This window comes from Tiliqua scincoides, chromosome 2, assembly GCF_035046505.1.
Source record: "Tiliqua scincoides isolate rTilSci1 chromosome 2, rTilSci1.hap2, whole genome shotgun sequence".
NCBI lineage: Eukaryota > Metazoa > Chordata > Lepidosauria > Squamata > Scincidae > Tiliqua > Tiliqua scincoides.
The window spans coordinates 57,084,308-57,107,000 of NC_089822.1; the positions used below are offsets into that span (position 1 = coordinate 57,084,308).

At 41.7% G+C, this 22,693-nt stretch overlaps 1 protein-coding gene across 3 annotated transcripts in view; it reads right to left on the reverse strand.

The window, feature by feature from the left end:
* FBN2 (fibrillin 2) overlaps nucleotides 1-22,693 on the reverse strand; it is a 175,185-nt gene that overhangs the window by 21,129 nt on the left and 131,363 nt on the right. For all 3 annotated transcript variants that reach the window (XM_066618394.1, XM_066618393.1, XM_066618392.1), the window contains exons 42-57: nucleotides 21,837-21,905; nucleotides 20,982-21,107; nucleotides 18,511-18,636; nucleotides 17,985-18,110; nucleotides 17,588-17,704; nucleotides 15,988-16,116; nucleotides 15,103-15,222; nucleotides 8,973-9,098; nucleotides 8,211-8,363; nucleotides 7,537-7,602; nucleotides 6,619-6,744; nucleotides 6,378-6,497; nucleotides 5,437-5,559; nucleotides 2,429-2,560; nucleotides 1,407-1,532; nucleotides 9-215 (exon numbers count right to left, since the gene is read on the reverse strand). In XM_066618394.1, the coding sequence (XP_066474491.1) occupies nucleotides 9-215; nucleotides 1,407-1,532; nucleotides 2,429-2,560; nucleotides 5,437-5,559; nucleotides 6,378-6,497; nucleotides 6,619-6,744; nucleotides 7,537-7,602; nucleotides 8,211-8,363; nucleotides 8,973-9,098; nucleotides 15,103-15,222; nucleotides 15,988-16,116; nucleotides 17,588-17,704; nucleotides 17,985-18,110; nucleotides 18,511-18,636; nucleotides 20,982-21,107; nucleotides 21,837-21,905 (1,992 nt within the window). The remainder of the gene's footprint in view (nucleotides 1-8; nucleotides 216-1,406; nucleotides 1,533-2,428; nucleotides 2,561-5,436; nucleotides 5,560-6,377; nucleotides 6,498-6,618; nucleotides 6,745-7,536; nucleotides 7,603-8,210; nucleotides 8,364-8,972; nucleotides 9,099-15,102; nucleotides 15,223-15,987; nucleotides 16,117-17,587; nucleotides 17,705-17,984; nucleotides 18,111-18,510; nucleotides 18,637-20,981; nucleotides 21,108-21,836; nucleotides 21,906-22,693) is intronic.

Genomic DNA, 22,693 nt, shown 5'->3' on the forward strand with positions numbered 1-22,693 from the left:
AACAGTACCTCTTCCATCAGTGGTATACCCTGGTCCATGTGGGCAAAGTTTCTTGTACTGAGTGGTTCCTGGAAGCGGGCAGAGCTCACACTGGTTGCCCCAGCCTCTTCCTCCATCACAGCAGCACTCTGATTTGCTGACAAGGTTACGGCTACTAGAGGCCATCTGACACATTGTTTGTAAGACTTCAGCAAAGCAAAAACCTTGGCGGTTATCTGTGAAATGAATACTGTACTATTATTAAGAATATGCATATACTGCTTTTAAACAAGAAGTAGTTCACAAAGCAGTTTACAAAACAAAATAAATCAATAACTGATTCCCTGTCTCCAATTTAAAAAGAAATGCAGAAAAGACAACTGGAAAGGGACAGTTGCTCTCCCCAAGTTTCATATAAGAGGACACCACTTTGAAAGGTGCCTCTTTGCCTAGTTAGCAAGGGTAAACATGGAATATGGAGAAGTAACACATTAATAATGGTAAGTTGTGTGTTCAGTACAATCAACTCTAATGCATTACACATATTAATATTTCAATTTACTATTCCTGGAGAACTTTTGTTGTAATGGCAGCTGTAGCTACCACTTTTTGAGAAAAAAAAGGCTTTGAATTTGAATAAATTGTTTCAATAATTATAAGATTCCATGGTTGGTTGATTAAATACTATGAAATAAAATAGTATGAATTTCTGAATGTGCCTGTTGAATCTGCCTTCCACAAGCTCACTTTTATTCTGTTTTACAGAGAGTAATAAGCTAATAGGGTCTCTTTCCAGTTGAAAATACTTTGTCATAGTAAGGTGCCTGAAGGATTACCATGATCTTTTATTAGAATGAGTAACTGGCCCATAAAGAACATATTCTGAATTAAAGATTGTGGGGGTGTGGGGTGATGGTGGTTTTGAAGAGTAATTTTAAACACTATTGATACACCACTCTTGTTTCTTGTTCATAAATATCACTAAAGCTAAAATTCTAATTTTCTTTTTGTAATAAATATTGATGCTTACTTATTTTTACTCATTTAAAGGTTTTGGGTTTTTTAACACACACACACACACACACACACACACACACACACACACACACACACACACACAAAGTACAGGGGCAGGGCAGTGCACACAGGAAGATAGAAGGAAGTACAGAATGAGATAATTCTCTTGGTTTTAAATCATTATTTGAGGTAGGTTCCTTTCCTTTTCTATTTTAATTAGTTTTTTCTTAAAGCATCTGATTGCTAAAAGCATGTCAAACACAGAAGAATCACCTTGAATTCATTTTTCTTAAATGATTACAAAATGTTTTCTTTCAGCAATGTCATACCAATTCAAGTTGGAAATTTTTAAAAGAATATACTTCACTTTTGAATTTTACCAGAACATTGGGAAATGTACATTTACTTACCAATACACTCAGTTCCAGATGGGCTTGATTGGAAGCCTTCACTACATTCACATCTATAACTTCCAATAATGTTGGAACAGTGGCCATTTTCACAGATACCTGGCTTGGTGCGGCATTCATTTTCATCTTTATCACAAAAAAAAGTGTACATGCATTCACAACATTTGCAACAACAATAAAGAATTATCAAAAACTTTGGGAAGGTATCAAGATACAAAGTAAACTTAGGAGAAGTGAGGAGTATTTGTAGATGACGAGACTGAAAATGAAGTGTAGGAAATTATAGGATCAGATAAGATTTATGGCCCAGTCTAATGAGCATACAGCACCAGTGCAGCGTGCAGTATAGCTGCCACAAATGGTAATTCCTTTTCACGCAGCCAGGCTGCCACAATGGCCATGTGCCAGGAGCCTTTCAATGGGCCCTGGTACCAATAAATTGGCCTGGAGGGCAGGCAGAATGGCGTGGGAGCAGATAGAGGCAGGGAAGGGACGATATTGGTGGCACCATTGCCACCAATATTCTTTCCTCCTTTCTGATGTCAGTTCACTTTCCTGAGACCACTTGGACTTGCACCAGTTGTCTGAATAGACCCATTCAGGCAGTGGAGGCTTACTCCTGGGCAAGGAAACAAATGTTCCCTTACCTAAAGGAGACCTTCAGGACTGTATGATGAATATTAATTTGCTTATGATACTGAATGATATGGCCTTAAGCTATTTGTTTCTCTCCATTTTGTTCTTATTATTTGCCAACTTCTAATTATAAAAACGTATTATGAACAGTTAAATTTGTTTTTGAGAATTTCACTAGCATTTCCAATGGCAGATAACCTCCTAAAATAGTTATGCATGGTTAGGATGCTAAACAGTAGATTATCAGAATGCCTACTATATACTAACTTCCATTTATAATGGCAACTATTCAACAGAAAGCAACACCCTTAAACCCATTGAGTTTAACAGGTTCAAGCTTTTTCATGGCAATTTTAGAGGACAAAACATTCTTTCTTAAAACATACCTATGCAGCCTTCTCCATCTGGTCTACGGGTCATTCCAGGGGGACATATACACATGAAGGTTCCAATCAGGTTTTTACATATCATGCCTCTTGATTCACAGTCGTGTAGACCCTCTGCACACTCATCAAGATCTTTTTAAAAAGCAATGGAATATTATTTATTCAATTTGCAACCCATCTTTCTCCCTGGAGGGCACCCAAGGTGGTTAACAGAAAATACATAAAAGATATACATAAAAAACTATAAAATACAAATAAAACCATAAAATAGAGAATAAAAGCAAAACAGCAGTAGAGATAAAAACCATCAGTTAACAAACGATTAATTACTAAAAAAATAGCCATCATACCCTCTACTGGGTATCAAAGGCTTTCCAAAATAAAAAAGTCTTCAGGCCTCGCTGGAAGATTAACAACAACAACAACAACAGTATTTATATACCGCTTTTCAACTAAAGTTCACAAAGCGGTTTACAGAGAAAAAAATCAAATAACTAATGGCTCCCTGTCCCAAAAGGGCTCACAATCTAAAAAGATGCAAAAGAACACCAGCAGGCAGCCACTAGAAAAGACACTGCTGGGGTGAGGTGGGCCAGTTACTCTCCCCCTGCTAAAAAGAGGAGCACCCACTTGAAAGAGTGCCTCTTATCCAGTCCAGCAGATTAACACTGAAGCAGCTGTTTGTTCTCAACTCAAAGGGGAGGGAATTCCACACTGGTGCCACCACAGAGAAGGCCCTGTTTCTGGCTACCACTCCCCTAATCGCTCTTGATGGTGGAACAACCTGCAGGGCTTTCTCCAATGAACGAAGAGAATGGACCAGACTGTACAGAAGAAGGCAGTCTCTCAGATACTCTGGTCCCAAGCCATAAAGGGCTTTAAAGATTAAAATTGGGCTTGGAAATGAACTGGTAGCCAGTGTAGTTGCCGAAGCAAGTGGTCCAAGTCAAATCACCAACCTCTAGCTACCACACAAGCTGCCACATTCTGCATTAGCTGCAACTTCTGGACTATTTTCAAAGGCAGCCCCATATAGAGCGCATTACAATAATCTAAACTTGATGTCACCATGGCATGGACCAGCGCGGCCAGATTCAACTGAGGCAGGCATGGCCACAGCTGGCGCACCACCTGAAGCTGGGCAAAGACATTCCTGGCCACAGCCAGGGTATCCAGGAGCATCTGTAAGTCCAGGAAAACCCCCAAGCTGCAAACCTGTAAATAAGTACACTAGTAACACATCTACCACTTGTTGTTTGAACAGTATCACACGTCTTGCAAGTTAGCTTCTTGAGGAATTATTCTGCCCCAACCCAAGTGTATAATGCATAAGGGTAGGGGTAAGAGAATGCAGAGCTGGCTGAGATGCTGAAGTGAGGAACAAGCATAGCTGTTTGGCTGCTTCTTCAACCAGTGCCTCAATTTTAAGTAGCAGCCACCCATCCAACTGGGACTAACAGTGTTCTCTCCCAAATGAGGGGTAGCCCAATCCAAAGCAATTCTTTGCACAGCGATGCAACAGCATCAATGTGGAGTGTGCTGTATCCTGCAGGGGAGTTTTGGCATTTGGAGGACTCCTCAGGATAAGGATATATTTGTTCCCTTTCTCTGGAGTAAGCCCATGGTGGGTGGTTATGTCTACTTGAACATGTGCTACCTTGATACTGGTGCATGTCTGCATGGATCAGGTTGGGAGATTGAGGCAGGGAAGAAGCCTAGGATTTCAACATGTGCTGCTGCCGCTTATACTGCCCCCTTTTGAGTCCTACTCCACCCTCCTTCTTACACCGTTTCCTCCACATTCTCTCCCCACCTTCATCCAACCCTCCGTGTGAACTGACCAGCTCTGGCGGGTATCCTCTGGCTGATGGTGCATGAAGCCGGTCACATACTGCAAGTGCCGGAAAGTGCCTTGCACTGCGGGAAAACTTGTTCCAGCAGCATAATGCTCGGATAGGACTGGGGGCTGGCAATGTGCCTCATGCTCAGGGAGCTTACTAAAGAAATTTGTGTCTCTAAAATGATTGCTGCTGGGTAAAGGGGAACATAAGAACAGCCCCACTGGATCAGGCCATAGGCCCATCTAGTCCAGCTTCCTGTATCTCACAGCGGCCCACCAAATGCCCCAGGGAGCACACCAGATAACAAGAGACCTCATCCTGGTGCCCTCCCTTGCATCTGGCAATCTGACATAACCCATTTCTAAAATCAGGAGGTTGCGCATACACATCATGGCTTGTACCCCATAATGGATTTTTCCTCCAGAAACTTGTCCAATCCCCTTTTAAAGGCATCTAGGCTAGACGCCAGACACCACATCCTGTGGCAAGGAGTTCCACAGACCGACCACATGCTGAGTAAAGAAATATTTTCTTTTGTCTGTCCTAACCCGCCCAACACTCAATTTTAGTGGATGTCCCCTGGTTCTGGTATTATGTGAGAGTGTAAAGAGCATCTCCCTATCCACTCTGTCCATCCCCTGCATAATTTTGTATGTCTCAATCATGTCCCCCCTCAGGCGTCTCTTTTCTAGGCTGAAGAGACCCAAACGCCGTAGCCTTTCCTCATAAGGAAGGTGCCCCAGCCCCGAAATCATCTTAGTCGCTCTCTTTTGCACCTTTTCCATTTCCACTATGTCTTTTTTGAGATGTGGCAACCAGAACTGGACACAATACTCCAGGTGTGGCCTTACCATAGATTTGTACAACGGCATTATAATACTAGCCGTTTTGTTCTCAATACCCTTCCTAATGATCCCAAGCATAGAATTGGCCTTCTTCACTGCCGCCGCACATTGGGTCGACACTTTCATCGACCTGTCCACCACCACCCCAAGATCTCTCTCTTGATCTGTCACAGACAGCTCAGAACCCATCAGCCTATATCTAAAGTTTTGATTTATCTAAATTGATTTTAGATAAAATTTGATTTCTCTATATCTAAAGCTTTCAAATAAAAAATGTATTTCACAAACTTTATCAAATAATACTTTATAAAAGTATCCATACCTTTGCACATTTTTTGGTCTTCTCTTAACTCATAACCCACTGGACAGGTGCATTCGTAGAAACCATAGGTGTTTATGCAGCGAAACGCACACAGCAAAGGGTTCTGTGCACACTCATTTATATCTTAACAAGAAAAAACAACAATGAAAGTTTAAAAAACTTTTCGGAGTGTATGTGAAACAGTTATTTCTGCACATTGTTTGAATAGCTGAACATTATGGGAAGCTTATAGAAATAATGAACTGTGGACACATTCCTCCCCTCCTCCATTTGTTACAGCCAGAAAGTGTAGTATGCTGGTGGAATGCACGCTGCACTGGCATAACGTACCATTTGGATTGTGCCCTTTATTTCTAACTAGGATATTACTGTTTTATTTGTGTATTTTGTGTTCTTTATATCCAATTCTGTGTCATTTTCTGTCGGAGGAAAGAATTGGTGCTGGATGTATAAACACAGGTGTGAACATGTGAGTGTGAATGTTCATCAGCTCTGCATTATTCAATGGGATGCACATTCCAACTCACAATTAACTAGCGCAACTAACTAGTGCAACTATGAGACATGCTGCAAATGCTTCATGGACATCCAAGAGCATGGGAAGGCAAACCAGAAAAAAAGGCAGAAGTACAGTTTTACACATCCCTAATTTACTCCAATGTCTCAATCTGTCCTAGCTACTACAAAGAGAGTATAAGCTGTTCCCTTTAAAACAGTGTCTCCTATGCAGTAATGGATTAATGACAATGTTTCAGGGGGAAAAAAACCACTGTTATCCATATTCTTAGAAGCTAAATATTCTACGAAAATAATATAAAAACACAATAACTTATCTTCCCCCTTTTGGTTCCATTATAAGACGTTAGAAGAGAAGAATACCTAATAAGAACTTGGAACAGGCTAGCATGCCAATCCTAGTCAGAAGGTAAAAGACAATTTACCTTCACAATTCATCATTGGCCCAGGTTCAAACCCATCAAGGCAATTGCATTCAAAGCTACCAATCACATTGGAGCATGTGCCATTTCCACATGGATTACCAATTGAACATTCATCGGTATCTAGGATATAACAAACAAAATAAACTTTTGAAAACTGGGATGCAGACCAAGTTCACAAACTTTTGGGATTATAACGCATGCAAAATTTAGCTTTTCTATTTAGGACAGAATCAGCACGCACCTACGCAATGTACTCCAGTGTAGTCTAGGTTATATCCCAAGGGGCATTCGCAGCGAAATGATCCATCTGTGTTTATACAGTGACCATTGGAACAAATGCCTGGGCTCTCAAGACACTCATTGACATCTAAAAATGAAAATGAAAAATATTTGTATTGCTCTGTTTTCAATCTCAGGATTCCTTTAGTGAAACAGCTATGCAGTTTAAAGAACAGTAGTATAATTCCGCTCCCCAAGAATCAATGAAGAAAAAAACATGCTTTTCTTATACCAAAAAACAGATACATAGTAATTTAAAAGCATTAGAAGAACATTTGTTTTACTATACCATCAATTTAGGAATATGCAATTGGGTAGCCCAAACCTATGCAGGCTATCCGTGCTGTGGTACAGTGGCATCAAAATAGTTGCTGCTGTATCCTGCATGGCTAAGGAGGCAGCCAGAGATCTCCTCAGGGTAAGGGAACATCAGCTGCCTTACCCCGTGTCAGGACCTCACAGTGCCTGTGGATCTGTACCAGCTGCTACTGTGCCCACCCACCTTTCAGGTCTGAACTCCCCCCTGGACCATTCTCACATTTTCACCACCTCCCCCCCCCCACCTGGAATGCCTCCCCAACTGGCACTGGCCTTCCTTCCCAGTAACAGGATCGGGCCCTCAGTCTTGTGGGCTGCATTTGGCTTACAAAGGCTTTCCCCCAGACCTAAATAAGCCTGTGTTGCCATCTGACAAATTCCCACCTTTGCATGGGAAGCGGTTTTCCTAGGGTGAGCCCTTAAGTTGTCTCACGCTGATGAAGAACATTGGTGACATTTGAAATACCAACACTGTTTTACTAGACAGGCCATGGAAGGCTATAGTATTATTTATTAAAGCAATAATTAAAAAGGAATTACGTAAAACAAATTAAAACAATACCTTCACGTGTATCATCAATTCCTGGTATAGTTCCATGGCCAAATGGACACAAATCCTGGAAAGCAACTGTGCACAAACATTTTTGGAACAACAACAGTACAAAGAGAACAAAAATAGCCATAATTAAAATTACAGACTATATCAAATTTCAAAAACAAACATATTTTAAACAGAATCCACAAAAAGAGAAACTTATCTGTTTTTTTTCTTGCCGAAAAAATACCACAAGACAGGACAATAAATGTTAGGTCCATAATGTAATAGCAACTGTATCTATAATCAGTTTTCAGCTTTTAATGTAAGCTAATACGAACCACCAAAAAGCCAAAGCTACTAATTGCATTACTGTTTCTGGATTCTGACCCATATTTAGTCAGTTCTAGTCTCCTATGTTGACTAGTCTCCTATGGTGAATGGAATCCAATAGGTTAATTTATTATTCTGGCATTCTGCTCGACTGACCAAGGATACAGCTTCTGAAACAACTGCATGTGAGTAGTCAATTTTTGGAAATACTCTCAAGGATGTGGTCTGACAAATGGAGTGTCTACATCTCAGTTACATTTTCTTCTTTCTGCCTCCTCTTGTAAGCAGTATGCACACTTCTCTGGGAATAAACCTCATGAATACAGAACATGCATAGACTTGTAAAAGCTGTAAATATCATTTTCTACCTTCTTCTTCTTTAGGGCATAGCTCACAGGGATCACCCCATCCTTCTCCTGGCATCTTACTGCAGCAGCATTTTGCTTTTGTTGTATTAAAAGCCTTTGGGATGGAGCATTTTCCATTCTCAAAATTGGTAAAACAAAAACTCTGCCGAGTATCTAGAAGAGAAACAAATTGATATAGAATTAATTTAGAGACATCTAGATGGCCTAGCTGATTTTGACAACTGAGAAGCAAGGGAATGAATTAGTCTGAGTTTCACTTCTCACATACAGGAATTCCTGCTTACACTTATACCTGTAGGATGCTTTACTAATTTCATAAACTTTATCCAGTGCCAGTTTTTCTAGAAATCTATATCCATTCAGTGATTTGTGGAGATGTTAAGAACAGTTGCCTTCATGAAATACATAAAAAACAAACAAAAAACACTAGAGTTGTGCAGAAAGGTTGATAATGGTGGGGCTTTCTGTGAAAGCTTTTGCAAACTGAAAAAAAATGCAACTCTTTTGCTGATGATTGGGGAGTGATAAACAGGGCACAAACATTTACCTATTCAAGGTGAAGACAATGCCTCCTGCTCTTGGGTTAGATTGTCAAATTTCCCTGGAATCATGTTGCCATCAAATGACATTCCCAAGTGGGTGATGAGATAATCAGGAAAAGGACATGTTTAAAAAAAACCCTCCAAGAAGCAGTTGGGTCTATGAACTGTAGCAAACAAGGTGGGATGGAGGAATATTTACTGCTTTAACTTTGGTGCTTACCAAAACATCTCCTGCCATTGTCAGATATCACAAAGCCCGGAGGGCAGATGCACTGGAATCCTCCAGGAGTATTAGTGCATGATCCAAAGAGACAGATATTCGGATCTTCATTGCATTCATCAATATCTGAAAATTTGATTAAAGCATTAATCATTGTCTCAAGTGATATGCTCCCTGCGCCCATCTTTTCCTTTTTCTGAGAAATGACAGAAAATGTTGATTACTTAGGCACATTAGTTCTTTAAAAGCAAACTGTTTGTTTTTAAACAACTGCTTTATGAACTGTATCCTTTCATACTGTACCTTTTTCTCCATGTACTCTTTGCTTTTAATGTTCTGTACAATTTTAGTTACAACATACTTTACAATTGCAGACTCAAACAGATGTTTTAAGTTTACGTATGTTTTAGGTAAGAAAGGGCATATGTATTCAAGCCTAACAATTAACTATGGTCTATAGGAATATGTTGCAGAAAGCCTTGAGATCTTGTTGTTCCCTGCTCTTTTACATGCAAGCGAAGAAAAGTTTCTGTTCACAGTGTAAAACAATTGTGGTTTCTTATTTCAATTGAGTACGGAAAACTGAAAAGTCTGGAACTTGGACCATGGTATCAACACACTGCCAGGTCTAGGTATTGCACTATCTGTGCCACTGAAGCAACTCTCAAGCAAGAGTAGTTATTGGTCTTATCTCTGCTGTGCTGCAGGGGGTACTGCTGCTCGTCAATGTGGCTGATAAAACAGAGGTCTGGCTGGCCCACTATAGCTGTAGCTACAGGCTTGGTGCCTCAGTTTGAGCATAGACTCTCATACCTTGTCCACGTCCTTCTACAGCCTGCCATCTTTGGAAATTTGATCTTATAACCCGACTACATACTCACCAGATCTCTGTTTACTCTATTGGACCTCAAATTCAGCCTGGTATACGTAGGCTCTCCTCTTTCCTAACCCCCTTCCCAAAACACTGCCTGCCTGCTCCAGAATCTGACCTGTACTCAGCTGCTTTTCAATGAGAGCCTCCAAAGGAGGAGAAAGGGGGCGGCAGCCACTGGTTGAGGCAGCTGATTGGAAAGCCATCGAAACACTAAGAGGTGGCTGCCACCATCTTGGCTGGGCCTCACATGGCACCCCCTCACATGACACTCCAGTATGGTACTCGGGACGTACCACCGACTATGCCCATTGCTTCTACGTAACAGTCACTAGTTACTAACAATTAGACAAAGTTAGTAAATGGGACAAAGTTGATACTTCAGCTTCAGAAGGTGGTGGAGGGTTATGCCTGTGACACTAGGATTTAAGTTTGAAATGGTTTCTGAGTCTGCTCTGGCCAAGCAGACCAGAATGAATGAGTTATGGCAGTGCTTCTCCAAGAGGTGGGTCATGACACACCATAGGAAGGAAAAAGGGGTCATTCTCCCTTAAGGGAAGTTGCCCAGGAATGGGTGCCCTGATGAAGCCACAGTGATCGTGACACCACAGGGACTTAAGGCATGTAGGCATACGTGAGGGGGTTTGGGAAGCCTCCTGGAGGGTCCTGAAGCCCCCATCCATGAGCATTCCCTCTGCAGCAGTGAGTTTGGTTTTGCAATCAGAGCTTACTTCCTGTTTTCAAACAGAGCTATGATAGAAAACCAGAAGCGAGCTCCGACTGCAAAACGGAGCTCACTTCAGCAGAGGGAAGGCTCGCAGAGGAAGCTGTGAGCCTCCAGGACCCTCCGGGAGGCTTCCATACCCCTCCCCCCGTATGTCTACATACCCCTGGGTCCCTGTGGCGCTGCAATCACTGTGGCACCGTTGGGGCACACACACACCCCCAGTACCCACCCCTGATAAAACTTACCAGTGGCTCTCAAACTCACAGAGAGTTTGAGAATCACTGGGTTATGCGAACAGTTTTGATTTATTTCCTAGCATGTGTGTGGTAACAACAGCGGAAAGATAAAAAAATCTGGTTATTCTCCATATAGTTTTACTCATCAGACCAAGGCTCTGAACTCAGAGAGGAGACTGGATGACTGATATGGGATCACAGAAAGGGTGTGTGTGTGTGTGTGTGGGTGTGTGTGTGTGTGTTTAAATTCTGTTACTTTAGGTGGAATTTTTAAGTGAATGACTAATGTTAATATTCTCTTACTCAAAGGCAGACTTCTCCACACAGCAAATGCAACAGGATGTGCTCTTCAGGTGGAAGACTTAGTGGCAGGAGAGAGTTCTGATTGCCAAGAGAGAGACAAATTGGCTTGTATTTTCCATTACTAATGGAATGAATGGGTTTATCAAGGTGGCTTAGACGGAATGGAACATGGTGAGACTTTTTTTTTCTCCCTGAGGGATATCTAAAAACTGACAGTACTAAAGATCCAATCATATGGGGCCTTTACACTGCTGGAACTAAGCAGCATAAACACCTTTATGCTTGTCATGAAAGTGACAGTGCCAGTGCACATGGCCAGGCCATCGCTGAAAGTGGCAAGTGAGCGGGTCCATGCAATGGTGGACAAGTGATCCCCACTGAAGTAGGTAAACCCATGCGGGGGTTAGGAGAGAGGTGGGGAAGGGGTGCACAGAACAAGGAGGCAATGAGGTGAGGTGGGAGGAATAAGCCTAATCCCCTTTCCTAAGTCTGATCCACCTTCCTGGGTCAATGTGGACTTGCACCAGCTATACAGTTGGTATAGCTGGGTCTTACCCTGAAGCAATGGAACAAATGTTCCCTTACCCCAAGGAGGCCTCCAGAGGCTAAAACTTTGCTGCAGGATATAGCAGAAACCATGGTGGGTGCTAAGACCCAGTACTGACGGCTCCTCCTCCCCGGGTGCCATGGATACTCATGCCACATTTGTGACACCCAGTGCCAGAGCTAAGCACCGTCTTGGGCATGTGCTCCAGCAGAGGACAGGCGGGGTTAAAAAAATACTCTTAATAAATAAATCTCTGTGTGGAGAGTTAGGACTGGTGTGTGAGAAGGAGGTACAATGCAATCACCATATTTTACAAGGTCTTGTATGGAGGAGAGGACTGGGTACTTTACTAATTTGGGGGGGAACAGTTACATCCCTTTAATAAGAAGTGTAATTTTTATATTAAAATACAATTTTAATCTAATGAAGACATCATTAAACTCAACAATATGCTTGACAGAACCTATGAACCCATTCAAATTTATTTATATAGTGACAGATAACTACACTCCTGGTTTCATAATAATCAGTAACCTATTCCTTGCTAACTAGGCAAGAGTCACTTTTTCAAGTGTTGCTCAGGTAGCAGGGGGACAGTAACTGTCTTTTTCACCCCAGCACAAGATCTGGTCTAGTGGCTGTCTTTTTAGATTGTGAGCCCTTTCGGAACAGGAATCCATTTAGTTATTTGACTTTTGCTGCAAACCGGTTTGTGAACTTTTTTGTTGAAAAGTAGTATATAAATACTGTTAATAATAATAATTTTTGTACAAGTTGAAGGGCCTGATCCAGAGCTCAACGCTGGCGTGCACTGTCACAAACATGCCATAAGGCATGTTTGCAAGCCTTTACCACAGGTCCAGTGTTGGAGATAGCCCAGCACAAACTTACGCTGGGGCAGCTCCATGTTCTGCCACTCGGTGGTTGCCCGAACCGCCTGGCAGTGGAGAGGTGAGTGGGGGTGTAGAGGGAGCTGGGGAGAAGGTATTCCGGGGTGGGGAAGGTGGGGACTGGGTGAGGAAGAGGCATGGCAGGGGAAGGAGCAGGCAGGGAGAAGTGGGACCGGTGGAACTCTGCTCTATCAGACCCTGAGTCTTGCGTGAGACTGCGTGGTCCAACACGGGATTCTCTGATTCTGCAGCAGCTCCAGAGCTGCCGTAGAATCAAGTAGCCCCATTGCGGGGCTGCTTCCCTCACCGAGGGGAAGGGGAAGGAAGTCCCCTTCCTCGGAGAAGCTGCTGGTGGCTGCCTGGTTGTGCACTGGATACTGCAGCAGCCATTTTGGAACTGCAGCAGCCCTGCGTGCCGGGCAGCTCAGGATTGGGCTGCCCAACATTAGGCAAATTACTGGAGAAACTGTCCACTAAACTGAACAAAATGACCCAGAACAACCAGCCCTTCTGATCTAAATAATGAAAAAACATTAGTATCATAAAATCTATTCATCTGTTGCTATTCTATAACTTTGGTCCATAGGGTACAGTAACCTAAAAAGGCACCTATAACAGAAGGAAATTCAAGTCTCATTCTTAAAAATGGATAAAACTAGAGAGATCTTTACACAGAATCTTAGTGACCGCTTGGATCACGTTAGAGTTTTGTTGTATAACAGCCCAGTCCTAAGCCCAGTGGTGAGCAGGGTTCCAGCAGCTACCGCTGGATCCTATTGGCGCTGCTAGTACCAGGAATTCTCCTCGAATCTGCGCCTGCTTTTGAGCAGGCACAGACTCAAGGAGGCCCATGTCAGGCTGCCCAGGCTGGGAGGGTGGTAATGGGGATATTCAACCCCCCCCTGGGCCAATCCTCCCCACCCTCCACCCCATTCCGCCTACTCCCTCACCACCACCACCTGTTTCGACAAGTCTTACCACTGGTTGGTGCTGGAGGAGCGCCGGCTGGCCATCCACGTGGCGCTGAGGCCCAGCAACGATGGCCCATCCTCCCTGAGTGCTGTAGATGAGGTCTACGGCCCATTTGTGACACCAGGCACTGGCACTAGGGCTGGTTTGTATTGGACCCTAAAAGTGTTATATCTGTTCATGCTAATTGCTCTGATCCCATGAACTGAGAACAGTCTCCCAAAAGGAGCTTGAAGTTATGATGAATTTCTAAGTTTAGCTGAGTTGATTTCTCCACTCAATAGATATATTTTTCCCCTTTCCCTCACTCTGCAGTAGAATAAATCTGCATGTTTATATCTGTTGTTCTAATGGCAGCTACCAACTTCCATTTCATTCTCTGAAATGGGAATTAAAATTCTGAAAAAATAGTTTATTTTGTGAGTTATGTAGTAAGATGAAAAATACCTGATCAGAATATGATATAGTTTTCATTCAGAATCCAGTTGCACAAAAGCTTCTAAGCTTTAAAACAGTAATTATGTTATAAAATGTTGATGTAAAGCTTCTTAAATTCTAGGAAGAGTTTCACTGCTGTTAAGATTTTTAAACATTACCATTCTTTGACACCATATCCTTCTAAGTAAACTGTGCGTTAGCCAAAAGTGACAGTGTATTTTCAGACAAAGTATGAATTTGAGAGAATTTTTCCACATATCAAGGAGAAAAGATTAAGGTATATATATAAAAAAGATTATGTGGCTTCTAAGCAAGTATTTTTCAGTTTGCATGAATGAAAACATCAAGGTTTTGTGTCTGTTTCACTCATTATAGCACAATGATGCCATGTGTAACAGTTGCTGCAACTGTAAATAAAGAATACTTAAATGTTATTCCCATTAGGTCCATAACAGCTGTGCTTTATGGTGTTAGTATGTATACCAGTGCCAAACTACACGTTACATTAAACGTTGTTGCTGAGGTGTGCTTAAAGCTGGCAACTTCTCTTCCACAAAAAGCAGCTGTAGTGCCTCTGTTCCAGACGTGGTCAACCTTTTCCATTTGTGCTGTTTTCCCACAAAAAATGCCCCCTCCTAAGCAGCCATTTGGCCCCAAAGTAGCTATTTGCTGCAAATACAGCGAGCCTTTCTCATTCATGTGTTTGACCTGCATATTAATGCAGGTACCGTGACTGTGTCTGAAGGGTCTCAAGGACCTCCTGGACGCAACCAGGCTCAGAGCACCTCCCAGACACATCAGGAAAGTGCCTCCAATCACATCTGGGGGGTCCTTTGAGGTCTTTTCCACTGACTTAATTTTCTGTTGAAATCGGTAGGTGCGGGTGTGTATGTCTGGGAATGGATACCCTGCAGATACCAAGGGCCCTCTGAACGTCTGAAGTAAATAGCAGCTTTGAGGTGAGTTGTTTCTTAGCAGGAAATGGTATAGAGGAGATGGTAATCTTCTCCTTAGTCACTAAAGCCCTGATCTGGACACCGTAGGCATCTTTTTGTTAAAAGAAGAGATACTGCCAGTTTTATTAAGCAAGCCTCTTAACACAGTTTGTTTAGTTTGGCATTCTTAAACAATGATAAAATCCAGCCTTACCAATGCAGCTTTCACTTTTCACTTCATATCCTGGTGGGCAAATGCATCTGAACGAACCTTCCAGATTTTGACAAGTACCAGGAAAACACGAGCCAGGAAGTGCCACACACTCATTAATATCTCAATGGAATGGAAGAAAAGAAAATAATTTAGAGATTCTGGAATGAATATCTGAAACCATAACATGCAAATATTATTGGAGGGAAGAACATGGAATATAATCGTTGATCTCCCTCTTCCTGTAAGTCTGTCTGTGGTCTGTTGTATTAAGTAGCTCTGCAACCATCTATAGGTAACTGTTTTTAGTAATATTAATTTCCATTATTGGAAATTAATTTCCAGCAAGGAAGTGACATTATTGAGAGAATCTTTCAAAATCTAAAGTTAGAACCTGATTCTTAGCTCTTACATAGAATCTCAGTGGTCTTAGTTTACAGAGACCATGATGGGCACCAAATAAAACTTTTGTTAAAAATAAAAGAGGATTTTCCTGGAAAGAGGGGAGAGTAGTTCATGCCAAAAATATATGCTAGTCTTGCTTGGCTTCTTTAACTTCTTTAAGCTGCAATCCTATACACACTCTCCTAGAAGTCAGTCCCACTGAACACAGTGGACTGACTTCTTAGTAGATAAACATAGGATTGTGCTGTTAATTTCTATAAATGATACTATTCTAGAACTGTGATGTATTTGCCATCACTTGTATTGATATAACAATTTTGTTCTCAAAACTTGTCATGCAGTGCAATTCTACTCAGAAGTAGGTTTCAATTGACCTTACTCCAGTGTCCCTGTGTTCAATTGATCTTGCTCCCAGATAAGTGTTAATAGGATTGCAGTCATAGCCAAGGAACATTTGAACTTGGTAGTTGCTGTTATACATACCAATGCAGTTCTTGCCATCTGGAGTAAGTTCATAACCTTCATTACATAAACATTTGAAAGAGCCAATTTCATTATAACACCTTCCATTTCTGCACACCTGACCAAAGAAGGAGCTGCACTCATCAATATCTATAAATAAACAAGAAAAAGTTAAGCATTTCCCATGAGGTCAACAAAATGGAATGCATATACTAGCGCAGTTCCCATAGTACATTATAAACAGATTCAACAGATAGTTTCATGGAAAAGACAAATCACAGCCTGTAAGAGAAGTACAGTAGAAAGCATCTGTCCTGCACTGTAAGGTACTGGATATGCTTTATTTAAAGAATACTTGAGGTCATATTACCATTAAGCAAACCTTTATCTAGTGCTGACTTCAGCTTTTCAGTGAAAGTTTGCTGTTACCACCTTTGAAATGTTTCACTGATTTGCAACTATAATTTGCACAATACACTGAAATAGATTAGCAAAGTCATAACAATGGTAAAGCCTTGGGCCACCTCTGACACTACTACCGTGTTAGAGGTGGCCCAAGGGTTTACCATTGTTATGATAAATGTTTTTGCTCATGGAAGGATGCCCATAAAATCACAGCAGTGAAGAAAATCATAATGTACTCATATCTTCTTTGAAATTGAACGCAGATATACTGAGACTCTACATAAACATGCTTTGGAAGACCTGTGGTCTTTGGTCTTAGCCGCAAATACAGTCACACAACCCAAATTTGGATCAGGGCCACAGTTCTGGGGGATGAGTTTAACCCTTTCACCCTGCATCACTTCCACAATGGAAATTCTCTACTTTCCTCAGCTGCAATGAATGGGAAAATGATCCCCCTCCCTCCCTGTCTTCCCCCATCCCTCAGGTGAAATGTATTTTTCATAATGTGCAGGTTGGATTTAGCTAAGGGTAAATTACTCTTCATTATTTCAAAGAAATGGAATTTGAAACCAGAAGATTAATTTTTCAGGATTCTGATCATAACTGACTTGGGGTGAAATTCTATTTTGTGTTGGAACAGGCAAGCCAGGAGGCTTGCGCTGTACCCAGCACAAGATAGGGCACCACAGTGACTCAGCCAAAGTTAAGGGGAAACTCTTCCCCTTACCCCTGGATAAGCCACTGCAGCCCCTATGGGTCTCCTTGGACTTGCACTACCTCCTGAGGTGGCACAAGTTCAAGGAGAACAGAGTGGCTTGAAGCTGCTCTGTGCTGCTCGAGGAACAGAGTTAGGATCTGACATCTGAGCTGCATATCAGCCCCACCTCCCGCTCCCTGCCCCTGGGACCTCCTTCCATCCGCCCTTGCTCTGCTCCAGAACACCTCCCTCCTACTTCCTCCCTGCCCTCCACAGAGCCTTGTGTTGGCTGAGCTCAGCCGACGCAAGGCTTGCTCCCTCCATCGGCGCGAAGACTGAATTCAGCCAACTCATGCGGAGGCCCTCCTGGGCCATCGTAAGGGACTTGGGCCAGTGCTGGCCCACGCACGAGACAGGATTGTGCTCTTAATGAGTCTTTTATTACAATTAGATATTCAAATATCTGGGATCATCCCTCTCTCTGAATGAAGATACCATTTTTATGCATTTTCTTACCCATACAATCATTATTGTGAGTTAGCTCAAATCCAGGGTAACACAGACAGTTATATGATCCCACTGTGTTTTTACATGTTCCATTGCCACAAGGATATCTTTCACACTCATCAACATCTAAAGAGGAATAATAATACAAAATAATTATTATTTATTTTAAAAAAAACACTGAAAACTTTAATCTCTGGATTAGGTTTTTTTTACTCTGTATACCAGTTTCATACTGATAGGATATCATATTTATTTATGGAAGCTGTATTTTTTGATGTTTATGTACTGTTATCACCCCTTACCACATTACCTTAACTTTTAAAAATATACATTATCTTCACCCCATTCAAATATTTTAGAACTTCTAATTTAGATTTTTCCATGGAATCACTTTTTTTTCCCTTACCCATGCACATAGTTTGGTCATGGGATGCTTTAAAACCATTTTGACAGATGCAGTGGTAACTTCCCTCTTTGTCCACACATGTGCCATGACTACATACATTAGGAATTTCCTGGCATTCATTACGATCTGTAATAAAAATATAAAACACATGGTATACATTATTGATTTGTATTAATGTTAGTATTCATTCATTGTTCACAATTCTGTTTTTACAATCTGTTAATGATTATTGAAGGTGAACAAACATGACCAAAAGAAAGTTATAGCACAATTACCATTTATAGATGCTTTCTTTTTGTCTATGCATGTTAAAGTCAAACTTATCCATAAGAATATGATGGAAATAGCAAGCAAATAATGTTATTCTCTATCACCTTCTACTGTTTATTGATAAGAATATGGTTGTAAACAAAACAAATTGAGAGTAAAAACTTCACATACACATTTGGTTTATATATTGAAACATCTAAATAAAATTTTTTAATAATGAAGTTAAGCAAAATGGTAGGGACAAGAGATTTCTTACCAACACAGGCACCATTGGGAGAAAGTTTGAAACCTGCAGCACATTCACAGCGGTAACTACCAGGACTGTTAATACAATCTGCATTTCGTTGACAGAGATTGTCACCATTGCTGCATTCGTCAATATCTGTAACAATAATAATCCTTGATCAAATGGATATTTCAAAGCAGATATTTTTCAGTTCTGAGAAGGGGGCACTTATCTTCTATGCTGTACAATAACAATGGGTTTATGAACCAGCTGAAGCTGAAAGAACTGTAAGGATGCAATCCTAGACATACACAGAAGTGACTTCTGTTAAATTCAAAAAAGCTTCCTTCTTAGTAGACGTGCAAAGAATTAATCACTGTTAATCATGCTGATTTAAATGGAAGATACTTTATCCTCAAGCCAACACCCCACAACACTTCGTTTTCCCATAAAAATTGGAATTCCCCAAAAAATTCTCCCCCCCCCCCAACCAATTGGTTAGTTTGATCACTTTGTGAACTTTTTGTTGAAAAACAGTAAATAAATACTGGTAATCATTATTATCATTTTAAGAAGAATTTTGTATGGAAAATTAAGTGTAGAATAACATTTCACCTATTTATTAAAAAAAGTTTGCTTTCTTAATACAGTTTTAAGAAAGCAAGTTTCTTCACAACAAATATTTTTAGTTTTCTCTTTTTATCCCACTGACAGCACAATCCTAAAGTTCCTTTGAGCTGGTGCAGGCCGCCTTGCGCTGGTTCAGAGTGCTACAGTATCAACACAAAGGCATGAGCCAGCCTGCTGCACTGGATCTGTTCCCTGTGCCAGTCAGTCCAGGCAAGTTTGTAACAGGCGGTGCAGGGGAGGGTGGAAGACAGTGGCAGGGGGTGGTCGGGAGGTGGGGCATTTTGGGGCAGGGGAGGGTGGAATGGGGGAGGATCAGGCCAGGGCGGTAGCACATGCCACATTCTAACCCCCACTCCTGGGCTGGACAGTCCTACATGGGCTTTCTGGATTTGCACCAGCTAAGTAGCCACAGGGATGGCTGGGGCTTTACTTGGGATAAGGGGAAAAATATCCCCTTACCCCAGATGACCTCTAGCTGCCTCCTAACGTGGGTAGGTGGACCTGGCAGCGCAGGTTAGGATTGGGCTGCCTATACTATTTCCACTCAATATATAAAGCAACATAAGTTTTATGAAGAGATAGTATATTAATTCTGAAACAAATACTTAATCTCTCCAACATCCCTTTCTAGAAGAAAACCATCCCTGCTGGAAGATTGACCAGACACTGACCTATAGTAATTCACAGAGGAAGCCTGCTAGAGTGGCTAAGGCCTTGTTTTCTCTTTCTGCAGAGATACTCTGCCCCCTTGCTTTATTAAAGAAGTAGATGTTATCCTTTTGCAAGCCTGATTGCTAACTTCTTGACTTTTGAAATCATGGCTTTGAGCCACGAAAGGTTTTCAAAACACTGATTAGGTGCTTGAAAAGGAAAGCTGCAATGAGCTCCTGAATTTATGTTTTAGCAATGCAGCTTCACTTGTAGATAATCATTTACCTCAGGACAATTCACACCTACCACAATCACCTTCCCTACTCAAACAAACAAATAGAAAGCTCCATGGAAAATATAGCTAGGGTAAAATTCAACCCATGACATTTACACTGGGGGTGAGAATCCATGACATTTACACTGGGGGGTGAGGGTATATGCTTTTAATACATGGTACATGATATCTGGCTAAATTCTGGATATGTTATAGAAGGGCAGCCCAATCCTGATGGGCAATCCCAATCCCCTTCTCCCGGGTAAAGTAAGCAGCCCTGCAATAGGGCTACTCACTTTACCGCTGACCAGAAGGTTGGCGGTAAAGTAAAGGTGCTCGTGTAAGGCATGGAGCCCTCCCCGAGAGCCTTGGATCCTGCGGAGCACAGCTCTGTGGACCCACTTCCCTCCCTCACCCCGACATGCCTCCAGCCCACCCCCCTCCCCGCATCATGCCTCCCCGGCACACCTCCTCCCCGCCCTCTCTCTTCTCCCACTGCCGGCCACCCCCCTCCCCGAAATGCCTCCTCCCCGTGCCCGTCCTCACCCCCACCTACCATGCTGCAGCTCGGCAGTCCGGGAGACCGCCGAGCCACGGAAGCTGGGCGACTGCCCCATGCTAGCACAGCACCAGCTGGTGCTGGGCTAGCACGGGCGGGAGCCCGGCAGTGAGACTCACAAATGTGCCTTACGGCATGTTTGTGACAGTGCTCGCAGCATGGAGCCATGCCACCAAGCACAGGATTGGGCTCTAAGCTGTTGGTCACAATGTTCTGACAGTGCACAGCTGCAGTACCAGTAACTTTGCATATGTTCCAAGACAGACCTTCCATGCACAGTTATGTGTTACACTTGCAAACTGGGAGCATGGACAATTGCTGTGAAGTCATCTTCTAAGAACCTGCCTGGGAAGACAAATGAGAAACTTAGGGAATACTTTACGTCACCTTCACAGACCAAGAGCAGATCATTGTAGCTGAATCCTGTGGGGCATTCACAGCGGAAGCTGCCAATCTGGTTAATGCAAACACCATTTGCACAAATCCCTGGAATTTCTTTACACTCATCAATATCTGTAAAATGAACATCCAGTGGTAATAATGTAGCGGTTTAATATGCCAACAATCTCTGTGTTTCTCCCAGGTTTTCTAAGCTTGAAACAAGTACTAAATTTTACATAAAATGAACTGAGGCATACTAATCCAAGAAAAGACTAGACATTTTCTGCTAGTAGTTTCCCCCCAAGTTCCAGGTATTCCTCATTCTTCTCCACACCATAAACCATGCTGCTGAAGAGAAACCTTTAGTGGTGGATGGCTTTTCATTAGTGGTAGCTTTTCAGAGGGTTTTCATAGGGAAGAGAACATGGTTTGTGCTTGTGCAGCTTCTGCAAGTGCAACACTGGATGGTTCTCAAAGTTTTGTAATAATTGCCATGAATTATTAGCCACAAAAAACTGCAAATCACCATGGGCAATACATATACATAAATCAACAAAGGTTTTCCATACATGTTAGCTTCCCATGCACTTGGAGATTTTGATGTGGAAGGGAGATTCGCAAACAAGAACTCCAGTGCAGTGCATTTAGAGGAGAGAAATGCATGGAGGAATGCACTGCTTGCATACCCAAACATTTAAATAGGCTCTGGACATATAGTAAATTCAATATACAATTTTCTGTGTTGAAAAAACATTGCAATACTGTAATCAGGTATAGAAGTGAAGACAAACAGCAACGATTTAACAAAAAAGACTCATAATGACATGCATAATTTTGTTAACAGCAGCTTTAAAAACTTACCAACAGCTTTGCCTGTATGGATGTCAAAGGTGAATCCAGGAATATTTCCACATATTGACTTGAACTCAGCTTAAAATGAAAAAAGAAATATTTTCATATAATAATCATGACTTCTAATAGTTCATCATTAAAATGTTTAAACTAACTTGCCTTTATGATTAATTATTTTCAGCTTGATTACAATTATAAGTACTACTTCAACAAGCTGACTTTTGTTGCATTTGTGAATTTCTTCACCTGGAAGAAATTACTGCAGATACTCACCTATAAGTCGATCTCACAGATAAGTAAAGGGCAGGTTTAAAGCCAAAAATAATGGAATTTTCTATGACACTCAGATAAGTTGGGGGTTAAACTTAGGGGGGAATCTGACAATAGTTTTGTCTGATTTTACCCGAGGCCAGATCCTGAAAAATAATCTACCAGTAATTGTTACCCAAGAACTGTACAGTCTCTAATTTATTAAAAACATAGTAAAAGATCATAAGATACATTTTTGTTCTTTAACTTTTTAAATTCTGGTCTTCACCACCTTTTAGTAAACACTATCAGAGTAACTGCACTGTAAACAAAATATAAGTAAAACAGTGGTTCCCAACCTGGGGTTCATGTACCCCCAGGGGCACTCAACAGGACCTTTAGGGGTACTAGAAAAAGAATGAAATAATGGCAGAAAAATACAGCTAGTGCTATAGAGTGCCTTACAGGGCCAGCAAGGCAGGAAGGGAGGTAGCTAGTTGGCTGTGAAAGCCCCACCAATACCTAGTTTTTGGTTATCAATTCATGTATGAACCAGTGATTGAAAATCAGCACAGGAAAAAAGCTGAAACATAATATGGAAATTGATCAATCACCAA